This window comes from Schistocerca gregaria, chromosome 4 (assembly GCF_023897955.1).
Source record: "Schistocerca gregaria isolate iqSchGreg1 chromosome 4, iqSchGreg1.2, whole genome shotgun sequence".
Taxonomy (NCBI): Eukaryota; Metazoa; Arthropoda; class Insecta; order Orthoptera; family Acrididae; genus Schistocerca; species Schistocerca gregaria.
The window spans coordinates 651,827,699-651,842,103 of record NC_064923.1 but is presented as its reverse complement, the minus strand read 5'-3'; the positions used below and the strand labels follow the sequence as shown (position 1 = coordinate 651,842,103).

Sequence of the window (14,405 nt, the reverse complement as noted above, 5' to 3'; positions counted from 1 at the left end):
GTTATTCAGATCATTCAAAATTTGATTGGTGAAAGCATATATGTCAATTTCTGTTGAAAAACCTTTCTGGAAACCAAACTGACATTTTGTTAGTACTTCATTTTTACAGATATGTGAAGCTTCTCGTGAATACATTACTTTCTCAAAAATTTTGGATAAAACTGTTAGAAGGGAGATTGGACAGTAATTGTTGACATCAGATCCATCCCCTTTTTTTATGCAAAGGTATAACAATAGCATATTCCAGCCTATCAGGGAAAATGCTCTGTTCCAGAGAGCTATTACACAGGTGGCTGAGTATCTTACTTATCTGTTGAGAACAAGCTTTTAGTATTTTGCTGGAAATGCCATCAATTCCATGAGAGTTTTTGCTTTTAAGCAAGTTTATTATTTTCCTAATTTCAGAGGGAGAAGTGGGTGAGATTTCAATTGTATCAAATTGCATAGGTATGGCCTCTTCCATTAACAGCCTAGCATCTTCTAATGAACACCTGGATCCTACTATATCCAAAACATTTAGAAAATGATTATTAAAAATATTTTCAAATTCTGACTTTTTGTTTGTAAAGTTTTCATTCAATTTGATGGTAATACTGTCTTCCTGTGCTCTTGGTTGACCTGTTTCTCTTTTAATAATATTCTAAATTGTTTTAATTTTATTATCAGAGTTGCTGATTTCAGACATGATACATATACTTCTGGATTTTTCAATAACTTTTCTTAATATAGCACAGTAGTTTTTATAATGTTTGATACTTTCTGGGTCACTACTCTTTCTTGCTGTCAGATACATTTCCCTTTTCCGGTTACAAGATATTTTTATACCCTTAGTAAGCCATAGTTTGTTACATGCTTTCTTACGAGTATATTTAACTATTTTCTTGGGGAAGCACTTTTCAAATGCATTTACAAAAGTGTCATGAAATAAATTATATTTTAAATTGGCATCAGGTTCACGGTACACCTCATCCCAGTCTAACTGCTGTAGGCTTTCCCTGAAATTTGCATTTGTTGAATTGTTGACTGAACGTAATACCTTGGAGGACTCTTTAGTACTGCTGAATGGAGCTATGTCATATATTGTAACTTCATGTAGTCTCCATGATGTACTTCAGCAGTAATTCTTAAAGAATCAGAAGGTTCCTCAACAGACACAACATTAAAACAAGCCTTTTGTCCATCTGTGAAACTGAGTGCCTTGCTGGATATTATTAAAGACAGTCTCGTCCTTAGGAAACAAGGCCACACAAAGGTCTGTGACAGTATATATACATTGGCCAAACATTCTGCTTGATGCAAGGAAAGTACAATGAACACTCTCTTTATACAAGCCTGGGCTGATCAGATATATCTGCAGTAGTAGAACGCTGCCTTAGCACATCTTACACATGATGTTCAAGAAGACAAATGTTATATCCATAGTTTTACTCTTCAAGGACTGCATGACACATTGGATAGTTTAATGAAAGGGACTGTGCATTGGACTTGTTGTCATTAAATTAAAATAAATTTCCAGTGACAGTCCCACTGCAGCACAGTAGAGGTCTTACCATCTTTGATTTGGCTTTTGTCCACAGCAGTGACCAGCTGGAGCATTGGTGCCTCAGTAAATGCTCAGAAGGCAAAAACTTGGTTCCAGTTGGGAGTTCTGCTGATACTTAGATACACAGAAGGCTTAAACTCGTGGGTGCCAGTATAAGCCTGTAGAAAAACTACATTCATCCACTTGAAGCAAACCAGTTGGGCTTCCATAAGAAGACCATCACAATGTAGATACCAACAGCTGCTATTTGCCAGCAGTAACCTGTTGTAACAACTTTGCTACTTAGAGCAGGTGACTTGGGGGAATTTGTGAAATTTGCACCGTGTGATATGACGGTAGATCGAAGAGCCATATAATTAGACGATATGCTGATAGCAGTCCATTATTGCCAGTAAATGCCAACTTATATTGACACATTTTGAGGCCAGAATAGCAGAATCTACCAAAAATAGGCCCATACATTTCTATTGTTATATTGTCAATATGTTGCTGTCTGATTGCGTGAGATGGAGAAATTTTGAGAATTCCTGGAATCTCAGCTAGATCCATAATTGTACAAAATTCACAATTGAAATACAGCTTTTGGCCCAGCTATCAATTCTTCATAATATAGCAGATGGATCACTGGGCTACAGTGTCTATGGGAAGTCTTCCCATTCTAACCCCATCTCCATGCCATGAGGAAACAAGCCCTACCCACCTCCCTCCCCTTTTGCAGGGACATCCTGCACTTAGGACATAAGAGTATAAATATTATCAGATAAAAGAAGTCTTGTCTGAAAACTTGTACATCTGAGAAAGGTTTGAAAAAAGGGGAGGGGGGGGGGGGGGGACTCATAACAAGGAAGTGTGATGACTGCAACATAACTGAACAGAAACTGAGGAGAAGACTAACACTGAGGAAGAGAGCATCCGAGTGACATCCTTCCCTTAATCTAATTCAGTCTCCAGGAATATCTGGAGAATACATGGAAAATATAATTTTCATTGTATATTGATCCCCGTCCCCCCTATAAAAGAGAAGTCAGTTGACACTGATGTGAGAAGAGAAATAAAATAAAGAGAATTTCCACAGAGATGAATGAAGTGAATATGTGGTGATGGCAAATAAGGAAGTCTGAAAAACATGGTTACGTACAGATAATCCACTGTAAATTTATTTGTTTTGAAATGTATTTAGAAGACATTAGATGCCAAGCTTTATTTTAAATATATTATTTCAGAAAACAGATATTATTCAGTACAATGGTTTTGGCCCAGTTGAGAAGAAAAGGGAGGGGGGGGGGGGGGAGTTTTGAGAAGGTTTGCATACACTGTTTTGTACTGGTCTGTGTGAATATGAAAGGGCACAGGGAGAGACTGAGGGCTGAGTAGAAAAGTTTTGTGTTCTACAAATGGCATTAACAATAAAAATGCGATTAAACGATGGAAGATTCTTCTGCTAACAAGTAGGCAGCAAGCATAAGACACTTAGAAAGTGACATAAATACTATTTTTTGCAACCATAGATTACTGGTAAAAAAGAGGAATTAGTTGCAAGAAATAAAAATACTCAGAGAATAACCAGTAAAGTTTCCCTGTACTCACAATAGGAGAGTCCATAGGAGAAGTTGGGATGGATGGTGTTGGTTTGCATCACTTTTTGTTAACATATCTCTGTAAGCATTCAAATTTTCTCACTTTAAGCTGCAATGGAAAATTGGGTGATATGCCAGTAACAAAACAGTTGTAGTCAATTATGATCTTGAACAGGTATTCTCGGGCAGATTTATATTAGAAGAAGGTGAGAGGAAATAGTATAACTATGATAAGTGCATGGGAATTAAAGGAGTCTTAATTTCTTGCCTAACATTTGAAATTCAGTTGCTTAAAAAAATGAAAATGAAAATGTATAACCAAAATCAGCTGAATTAGTGCATGCACATTCAGAATTATTGCCTACTTTCTTTTCTATGGGTGGTCTACTTGGAAAGTAATTTCCATCAACTTCTCAAATAATCACCATAACAATTTCTAGAAACGCCAATTACAGTTAATAATTAAAAGTAAAATGCATGGTTAATGTAGAGCATAAATATTCCAGTAACATTTAACATGTGGTATAATTTTTTGAATAATTTTGCATGTTTTAATTTCATGGTGTTAAATGTTGTTGATGCCTCCTAACAGAGTCTTGCTCACTACCTCGAGATGAAGGAAACTGTACAGATCGTATACCTCGATGGTTTTTTGATGCCTCAGAGAACAGGTGCATGCCATTTTATTACAGTGGGTGTGGGGGTAATGCCAACAGGTTTGAGACAGAAACAGAATGTGAAGTTGACTGTCCTTCAAAAGTTGGTAAGTGCATGTATCTGACCAAGCTTTTGCATGTTTATTAAAATAAACTTTAATAATTTCTTCCATTATCATTCACTTTGCATGAAAATTCAACATAAATTATAAATATGCATTCATTATAATTACATGTAATTCTTAGGTATATTACTTTATTCACTTATATCTCAGTGTAAATTTAAAGTGTGATGAACAATCCTTGCTTCATAACCTGCATACCAGTTTCCCAAGAAAAGAAAAGATATATATTATCATTTTCATAATATAACTCTGTAAGTCCATGCTGGATAAATAAAAATATTCAGAATTAACAGTAAAAACTCAACAGTGGCAAAAAAAGGAAGTAACTGCAACAGGTTAGTAGTAGTAGTAGTAGTAGTAGTAGTAGTACAAAACAGTAATAGAACAGTCGTAAGTTTTCAGAAGGAAGGTGGTTGGCCTTAGGTGCTATTTATTTCTGTTGGCTCTGCTTTAGTTAGCACTGTTGGTGAGTTGAGTTCTTTTTTTGTCACACCATGTTAGTCACCGTGCTGGAAACTGTTTTCCAAAATCCATGAACAGGTGTATGTGGGGATTACATTTATTTGAAAGTGAGCTGCATGAAAAAAAAAAAAAAAGAAAATGTGTATTGAAGATTATTTTCTTCATTCAGGAGCATGACTGTCCAAATCTATGTCTGGCCATCCAGATTTAAATTTTCCATGAATTCTCTAAAGTGCTCCAGAAAAATGTCAGAACGGCTTCTTTGAAAGGGCACAGCCGATTTCCTTTCCCATCCTTGAAACATTCAGACCTTTTGCTGTGTCTCTAATTACTTCAATCAATGTTGAAAACATGTTAAATTTTAATCTTCCTTCTTTCCTACTAATTTATTTATTTATTTACTTATTTGTAAATCATTTATTAAATGAAAACCATGGGAAGGAAGGTTATTTGATAGTTCTGTGATGATGAATTTCTCTAATTAAGGAGCACATTAATTACTCATGAACTTTTAGTTAAAGACCTTTTGTGACACAAGGTTTGTGGATTAGTTTTAATTAATTTCCTTTGTATCAACAGAGCAAGACATCTGTACTCTTAAACCTGTTGTTGGTGGTCAATGCTACAATTATACTGAACGATGGTATTATGACTCTTATGAGGTGCGCTGCAGGTCATTTTATTACAATGGGTGTGGAGGAAATGAAAATAATTTTCTGACACTACAGGATTGTGAAAATCGTTGTGAGAAGCGGATTCTTATCTCTGTACCTGCTGCAGAATTCAGAAAAGGTAAATAATACTATTATTATGGGACATTGAGAAGAAAACAATGTCTTGGAAAGAAATGAATCTTCTGTTTATCATACAGTTTTATTATATGCTGCAGTGGTAAATTATGTTAAATGGTTTTTATTTATCTTACAGCTCAAAACATGTATTTAACATGCATGGGCAATGTTATAATAATTACATTTAGATTATTGATACACAATATAAATAGATTACATGCTATTAAGTAAAAGATCATGTAAGTATATTTAACATAGCATTCCTGAGATCAAATCATGTCAGCACCATACTGTATGGGCACTTCAATATAAGCCATTTTTTTAAACTCATTTTTAAAAATTCTACCAGGAAGCTGTTTCAGGTTGTTTGGCAGAGAATTATAAAATATTGCTCCCTTAATGGATGGGATATCTGTTAGATTCAATCATTTGCTTACTATATGAAAGTCTGATTTGTTTCTTGTATTGTAATCCTGGATTTCCATATTCCTGTTTGTCACTTTTTTGTCTTTTTTCACTAATAATATTGATTGAAACATATATACTGCTTAGTCATAATATTAAACTTAATAAACAGGTTTTTGTGTGAAGTTCTGGGTCTTACTTTTGCCATAGTTCTTATTACTCTTTTCTGCAATACAAATACCTTTCTTATATGTATTGGCTACACCCTCCACAGAATACAAATCCATAAGATAGATGGGGATACACCAACCCAAAATACGCTATTTTTATTGCTTTGATATCTAAATATTGAACTAATCTCCTTAGTAAATACAGACTAGATGTTATTTTACCATAGACATGATCTATTTGCTGAGTCCACGAAAGTCTGTCATCTGTATATATCACCAGAAATTTACATTCTGAACAGGTAGTTTCCTAAATGTCCTCATTTACAACAGTATTTTTATTTGAGCCACTTGTCTTAAAATAAATTAAATTACTTTTGTTAATATTGACCCTCAGGTTTTCTTTTTCAAAATGTGTTTGGGCTTTTTCAACAAAATTCTGTACCACTGAATTTAGGTCATTAGTGCTACGTGCCCAGCAAACCCCAGAGGTGTCATCAGCATACATAGTAATACGATGACTGGTGTCTAATTACTTTTGGGAAATCATTCACATAGCAAATAAACAAGAAGGGGCCCAAGATAGAGCCTTGTGGCACACCAAAATTTATATTTATTATTATTGATCTTCTTTTTTGATTACCTCACCATTATCATACACAACGTCTGTGCATTGTTGTCTATCTTTAATGTAAGATTCTATTAAAAGCAACAGTTTCCCACTGACACCATTACAAGCAAGTTTACTGAAAAGAGCGCCATGATGGACTCTGTCAAACGCTTTGGAAAGATCTAAAAACACTCCTGCCGTTTCATAACCCTCATTTATTTTCTCCATCAGACAGTATACAAACTGTACTGCTGCTGATATGGTGCTCCGACAACTTCTAAAGCCGTGTTGGAAATCTCCTATTAAGTTATTCATATTATAGTGCTCAATTAAGATTTCTAGCATTATTTTTTCAATTAATTTACCAAACACTGAGGTTAAGGCAACTGGTATGTAGTTCTGTGGTTGTTTTCTTTCCACTTTTTTATGTAAAGGTTTAACCATAGCAAGTTTCAGTTTCTTCGGAAACACACCTTCTTCAAGTACACAATTTATTAGATGGACTAATGGTCTGGCTAACTCACCCTTGCATTTTTTCAGTAGAAAAGGAAAACAATTCATCACATCCAGCTGATCTTTACTTTTTAGGCTGTCAATCAGCTGTTTTACGTACTTGATGGTTACTGTAAGTAGCTTACAAGAGTCCCATTCCTTTTCCTTATCATATTTAAACTGCCTCACTTGTTTCATGCAAGTATCATTTTCAATAGCAACTATAAAGGATCAGAAAAATTATCATTATGTATACGTAACTCTATATTATTAATTTTAGTTTTTGAATCAGTGTTCCTCATATCATTAACTACTGCCCAGCATGACTTTGAGACACAGTCAGAATTTATTGCAGCAAAATAGCCATTATAGTTATACATTAGATTACAATCATTTGAGAGTGAATTACAAGGATGTATTGAGTGTCTGCATAATTCTTAGTAGTAGATTAAATTCAGTGCAGGTATTATAACAGATTATCATTTGAATCATTTATTGCATAGTCTCTAATTGAACTGGTCCTCTTGTTGCATATTTCTATATGGTGTCTGTCTCAAGACTGTCCACATAGTGTACACTTGCAAAGGTTTGACGGTTCGTGGTATGTTGCATTTGCATAAATTTCATGGTGGAATCCGTGCACTCCGTGTCTTGTAAGTATGTGTTTCATCTCAAAATTTTCTGCTGTCCAAGTGCGGTCGATCATGGCCCCGGATCCATAGAATTCCATTGGTACTTCCTCTCATTTCTTGAGTAGTGATCTTAGTAGGTTCTCCGATGCTGATGTGTTGGGAAGTAAGAAACTTGTCCTTAGATCCTCTATGGGGAAAGATTCTCGGGCGAGAAGGTAGACTAATCTTGATCTTGTTGTTTTTGCTCCCCCTAATACTCCTTTGATATACATTGCTTTTACTCTTTCCAATGTTTCTAAGTTCTTTTCATTTAGGTGTATCCATATTATTTCTATCCCATAAGCCAGTATCGGTATTATTTTTGATTTGAAGAGTGCCATGGCTGTCTAGATTTAGTGTTCTGATGAAACTTATTTCATTTATCGCTCTGATTGCTTGTGTCGCTTTCTCTGTTGTATGTTTAGTGAAGCACTTTGCGGCCACCTAGAGTGTTATCCTTAGATATTTGTAATCTTTTGTGATAGATATTTGCTTTCCGAGTAGTGCAATTCTTGTCGTTTTTTGTATTTGCCTGCCTGGTCTGAATACCATTATTTCCATCTTGTTGGTGTTGATTACTAACTTGTGTTTTGTGCATCATTTTTCCACATCTTCTATAGTCTCCTATAGTTGCTTTAAGTTTTATGAGCCTATCACAATGTCGTCCGCGTCGATATATGCTTCAACATCTTCGTCTTGAGCGATTTCCACAATGTCCTTTGCTGCCAGAATGAACAGAAGCGGGCTTAGTGGGTCTCCTTGGAGTACTCCGTTTGTTTGCCTTATTGGCTCAGACAGGTCGATGTTGTCCGAGATGCTTATCTCATTCCATTCATTTATGGAGTTTATGATCCTCCTCCAGGTGCTGTCTCTTCCCAGGGTTTCGTCGAGCATCCTTTTTACTAATGATCGATCGAGGAGGTTGAAGGCCTTTGTGAAGTCTATGAATACAGCATAATATTTTTGCTTCTTATTGATAGTTTCCCATATGTTTTTTTAAAAGCAGCTCCACTGCTGTGGTAGTGGATCTTTTTTCCCTGAACCTGAATTGAGATTCAGGGAGGTGGTCTTCCAAAGTGTGTCTTATTCTTCCTGTGATTAGTTTTGTGAATACTTTAAAAGGGTTGTTTTCCAAGGCTATTCCTCTGTATTTGTTTGTTGTCCTTTGGGTTGCCCTTCCCTTTGTACATTACCCATACTATTGATTTCCTCCACTGGCCTGGGATTTTTGCTGTTTCAATGCATTTGTTATAAAGTTTTGTCCAGGTTGGTGCTAGCAGATGGACTGTGTCTTTAAGGTATTCGTTGTAAAGCATGTCCGGTCCTGCTGCTTTCTTCCTTTTTGTTGATTCAACGATGTTTCGGACCTCATTTTTCTCTACCATCTTTGTTGAGAATGTCTTTGAAACATCTCGTCCATTCTTCCATCCTTATATAGTGTGACTGTGCCTGCTTCCGGGGGCGGATTGCAATGAATGGGTCTCTCCTGGCTTCTTCAGCTAGTCTTCTTCCCTGTGTGCCATTCTCTTCTCCCTTGTTAGCGTTTTGTAGGATCTTCTTTTCTGAGCATATGTGTGTAGTAGTGAGTGATTATGTGTGTTCATTTTTAGATGGTGTAAAGCTTGGAGTACTTCTTTTCTTTGCAGATAACACTCTTGATCAAATCATGGTTTAGCTCTTCTCACTTTCCTGGGGGTAGTTGCTTGTTTTAAGAGTTTCTCCTGTTCAAGCGCTGCCTCCTCTACATTTGAGTTGTCAATTTGTTCTATCTGGTTGTGGTATTCTTCCACTTTCCGTGAATCCAGTCTCCTCAAGAGTGATCTCTTCTCTTGGTTCCGACTTGCCTTCCAATCACATTGTATAACTATGTTTTCTTATAGGCATATGGTTTGCAAACCAAAGTGGGCTTATGTCCCCTTTTATGTTTCCTCTTATGAGGGCGATATCAATAGCACTTTTGCCATTATGGCTGATGTACATAGGGACGTTTGTGTCCTTTAGCAGGATGAGGCCTTCTTCTTGTAGTGATTCGAATACTAACTCTTTTTTTTGTGATTCTGTACATCCAACCGACAGTTTAGATTCCCTGTGATAAGTAAAGGGATGTCTTTCTTGCTCCATCTTACTTGTTGGCCCAGTTCATCAATTATGTCTATGGCCAATTCACTTGGCTGGAAGCAGGTTGCTAATATTGTGAAGTGTTTTACTTCTATTAGAATGGAGTGATTTAGTTCTGTTGTCGCTATAATTAGTGTTATCCACGGTTTCAGTAGGACTGTTATTCCCCCTTTGGGTCGCCCCCTTTCTCCTTGCTTTGCCAGCATATTTATGCTATAGAATTTCAGGTGTTGCCAATGACCTGTGAGAAAAGTTTCTGTGAATATTGCTATGTCATAATCTTCGAGAGAGTCTGTTGGAGCTATGCATACTGCATTTTTCAATCCTTCTACATTCCATAACATTATCTTCATGTTTTTTCTCCCTTCATTTTCTCCTGGTTTTGTCATCTCCGGGTACATCTGGTTTTTACACTCTAGTACCGGTGTGCTTCTCAGATTGTCTGCTATGTTGTGGCATTGCTAGTCTTGGTCCAGTGAAAGTCCTGAATTTCCTTCGATAACAGCCTCTTGTAGGTTGGCCGGTTTCCGGCTTCATTATATAGGAAGTCCTGGTCCCTTTTTTCTTTCTCCCCTCCCATATCTTATCTGTCGGGTCTCTGATGACCTTAATTCTTTTCCTGTTGTTTGGTTATCTGTTCCGCTTTTGGGGGTGTGGGTGGTGGTTCAAATGGCTCTGAGCACTATGGGACTTAACATCTATGGTCATCAGTCCCCCAGAACTTAGAACTACTTAAACCTAACTAACCTGAGGACAGCACACAACACCCAGCCATCACGAGGCAGAGAAAATCCCTGACCCCGCCGGGAATCGAACCCAGGAACCCGGGTGTGGGAAGCGATAATGCTACCGCACGACCACGAGCTGCAGACTGTGGGTGGTGGATCCTCTTCTGTTAGTGATGATGTTGCTTCTTTTTCCTCTATCAGGCGTGGTGACGTTTGTGGGTCTGCTTCTGTTGGTGATGAGGTTGTTTCTTTTTCTTTTATAAGGCACAGTGGAGACTTTCCTGCCACTTTCTTCATTGGTAGTATCATGGGTGTCTGTGTCTACCCTTGCAGTTTGTCAAATTTTTCCAAAATTTATTTGCACAGAATAGTTTTTCCGCAGTTGTTTCTGTGTGAACCATGCCTTGTGAAATGCTCTGTTTGTGAGCTTGTTGCATTTATGAAAGTCACATTTTGGGAAGCTGCTACATATCTTCCTAAATATCCTATTTGTTCTGGTAATTTCTTTATTTATGAGGGACTCGACCGTCAAGTCGTGTCTTTGAGGAATGCTTAGCACTTAACACTTCAGAATGAGTAGCTTTCCCTAGAGTTTCCCTCAGTACTCTTCTTGCATTGATACTTTCGTTTCTATAAATGTCGTTTCCTCCCTCTATAATGACACATTTTGCACCTTTTGTTACGGATGTTTCCCAGGATTTCAACACTTCACTTAATGGCGCGCCTGACTTGGTGATGCCACTTAGTGGTAAATTATAAAATGATATAATTTTTCAGAAAGCTGTTTCCTCCCTGATGAACATGGGCCTTGCTCTGAGAGTATGGCAAAGTGGTTTTATGATAGCCGGGATGGTGTGTGTAAACAGTTTCTGTACGGAGGCTGTGAAGGGAATGACAACCGTTTCTCCAGTCAACAGGAGTGTGAAGAGAAATGTGGTGATGTACAAGGTAATCTTGTTTAAACAGTCACCAAACATGTTTTAAAATATTTATAACTATATTGTAATTTTTAAAATAATGACAAATTCTACACAAAAGAGCAGAACTACTGTAACCAGATGTGTTCATGGCATTACAGAATTTCATACCAGATGTAGCTGTAAATATTTTTACTAAACTGGAAGCACAGAAAAGAAAAAGAATTTGGTGGTAAAGTGAATAAATCTGCCAAACCAAATAAGTAGTTTTTTTTTGTGGTTTGCATAGCAGGACCTAGTAGTTGTACAGATATTTTGTACACACCCTGTACTCCCCTAGATGACATTGGAAAAAAGTGGTACAGATACCATCTGTTTCGTGCATTCTGATAGTCTTGTCACTAGTCAACCATGTCTTGAGTTATATACATACAGACTTACTATGAAGACAATAGTATGAAAAGGAAAGATTGCTACTCACCTTATAGAAGAGATGTTGAGTCGCACTTCAGACACAACAAAAAGGCTGCCATACATGATGAGCTTTTAGCCAAAAGGCCTTCTTCTAAAGTAGACAAAGGTCTGTTGGTCAGAAGCACAACAGGTATGGCAGTCTTATTGTTGTGTCTGTCTGCAATTCAATATCTCCTCTATACAGCAAGTAGCAATCTTTTCTTTTCATAACATCGTCTTTATTCCATCCTGGATTTTCCATTGTTTGAACTTCGTATGAAGATAAGATGGAGCTAAGGTTGCCATACGTCGTGGACCGTCTGCAATTTTATGCTCGAAGATGGGTGTCCTGGACGAAGAGGAAAATGTCCTCGAAAAAAGTGGTTAGTAAGTAAAAAGAATTTTTTTACACAATTTTTGCCACTGGCCACCGATCCAGTGTTTCATAACTCCTCAAACTTGACGATAGTCATTGAAACCTGTGCTGATATTCCGTGTCACTTCAGAATTGCTTTGCTATTTTCAGAACAGACTGTGGAAGCAGTGCAATAATCAATTCTTTTCGATTGTTTCAGTTTTCCACAGCTGGTTTACAATGAAACCTCCAGTACAGCGTCTGAGTGTGTGTGTATAAAATAACTGAAATGCGCACCAATTGTCACTTGCATAACATATCGGTCCATGTTTCAACCACATATTTGTAATCACCAGATTTTGTCCTTGATTTTCGTCCTTGGATTATGGCAACCCTACATGGAGCTCCATTTGCTGAAAGAATCTGTCAGCCTCCTCTTCTGTTAGACCTGTTTCGGCAAATCTGGAAAGGGTTATCTGATAATAGGAGCATTAGTTAAGAATAAAACCCTTAAAAATGTGCAGAAGGCTTTCACCATTTGGATATTGTGCTTGTATTCCATGAATGTATACAGTGTGTTTGAAATTGAAATTTTGTATGTATGCTTGTTCAGTAACCTCCAGATCTCATGATGAAACAATAATAATAAGGCATGATTTCAGAATGCACTTCCAGATTTTTCAATAACACAATACAGTGAGGAAAAATGGCTGTAATGGAAGTTAGACTACCTCATATGGGTTCTAATTTGTCCAGAATGAAGATGTACTGAAAAAGGAGCAACTAATATTTTATAAAAAGGAAAAATTCACCAATAAAAATGTAAACTTACAAGCATTCAGAATGGCTGGCCAGTACTTACCTTCAACAGACAATATATAGACAGAAAATATATAGACATATTTATAAATAGGAAAAAAATCTGTATCTAGCTTTAGGAACTGTTCGTTTCACATCAGGTAGGAAAGAAGTATTTGTTGCAGTACTTGCAAATTAGTCTACCTCCTTTAAATATTATGGTTAACCAATAATTAAACAAAGTACTGAATGTTCCTGTATGAAAAACACTACATTTTACATTCAAATGCCTTTGTTACATTATACGAGAGTGAGTCAAATGAAAACATTAAATATATTTTTTAAATATTGTTTATTGTGCAGAAGTGGTACAAAGCTGTATCACTTTTGAACATAATCTCCCCCATGCTCAATGCAAGTCCTCCAGCACTTACAAAGTCTATAAATTCCTTTAGAAAAAAATTCTTTTGGTAGTCGGCGCAACCACTCATGCACCATGTGGTGTACCTCTTCATCAGAATGGGGCGTTTTTCCTCCCATTGCGTCTTTGAGTGGTCCAAACTTATGGAAATCACTTGGGGCAAGGTCTGATGAGTATGAGTATGATGGATGAGGAAGACACTCGAAATGCAGGTCTGTGATTGTTGCAACTGTAGTACGGGCAGTGTGGGGCCTTGCATTGTCATGTTGCAAAAGGACACCTGCTGACAGCAATCCAAGTAAGTTTGATTAGATTGCAATCTGCAGATGATATTTTAAGGGGATCTGTGTATGATGCACTGGTGACAGTGGTCCCTCTAGGCATGTAAAGCTCCAAAATGATGGCTTTTTTCGTCACAAAAGAGAGTCGGCATAATCTTCCCTGGTGATGGTTCTTCTCGAAACTACCTTGGTGTTGGTAATGAGGAATGGTGCCATTCCTTGCTTGCTCTCTTCATTTCTGGTTGATGGGAGTGAACCCAGGTTTCATCCCCAGTAACAGTTCTTGCAAGGAATCCACCACCTTCTCGTTCAAAGCACCAAAGAAGTTCTTCATAAGCATCTACACATCATTCTTTCATTTCAGGAGTCAGCTGCTGTGGCACCCATCTTGCAGACACTTTGTGAAACTGGAGCACATCATGTAAAATGTGGTGTGCTGACCCATGGCTAATCTGTAAACATACTGCAATGTCATTCAGTGTCACTCGGCGGTTTTCCTTCACTATGGCTTCAACTGCTGCAATGTTCTGTGGAGTCAATAACTCGTTGTGCCTGTTCTGGATGAGGAGCATCTTCCAGTGAAGTCACACAATTTGGGAACTTCCTACTCCATTCATAATCTTGCTGCTATGACAAACATGTATCACCGTACTGAACCTTCATTCATCAACAAATTTCAGTAGGTTTCACACCTTCACTAGACAAAAACCGAACAACAGAATGCTGTTCTTCTCTAGTGCAAGTCGCAATTGGGGTGGCCATTTTTATACTGATACTACAACGGTATGTGTGCATCTGCACTATTCTGTCACCTAAAGGCCATTCTGCACGCTGT

The 14,405-nt window shown here is 37.3% G+C and overlaps 1 protein-coding gene across 1 annotated transcript in view; it reads left to right on the top strand.

The window, feature by feature from the left end:
• The window catches only part of LOC126267391 (papilin), a 1,111,154-nt gene that overhangs the window by 1,002,339 nt on the left and 94,410 nt on the right, over window positions 1-14,405 (top strand). The window contains exons 28-30 of the mRNA XM_049972582.1: window positions 3,713-3,883; window positions 4,943-5,155; window positions 11,123-11,293. Coding sequence (XP_049828539.1) covers window positions 3,713-3,883; window positions 4,943-5,155; window positions 11,123-11,293 — 555 coding nt within the window. The remainder of the gene's footprint in view (window positions 1-3,712; window positions 3,884-4,942; window positions 5,156-11,122; window positions 11,294-14,405) is intronic.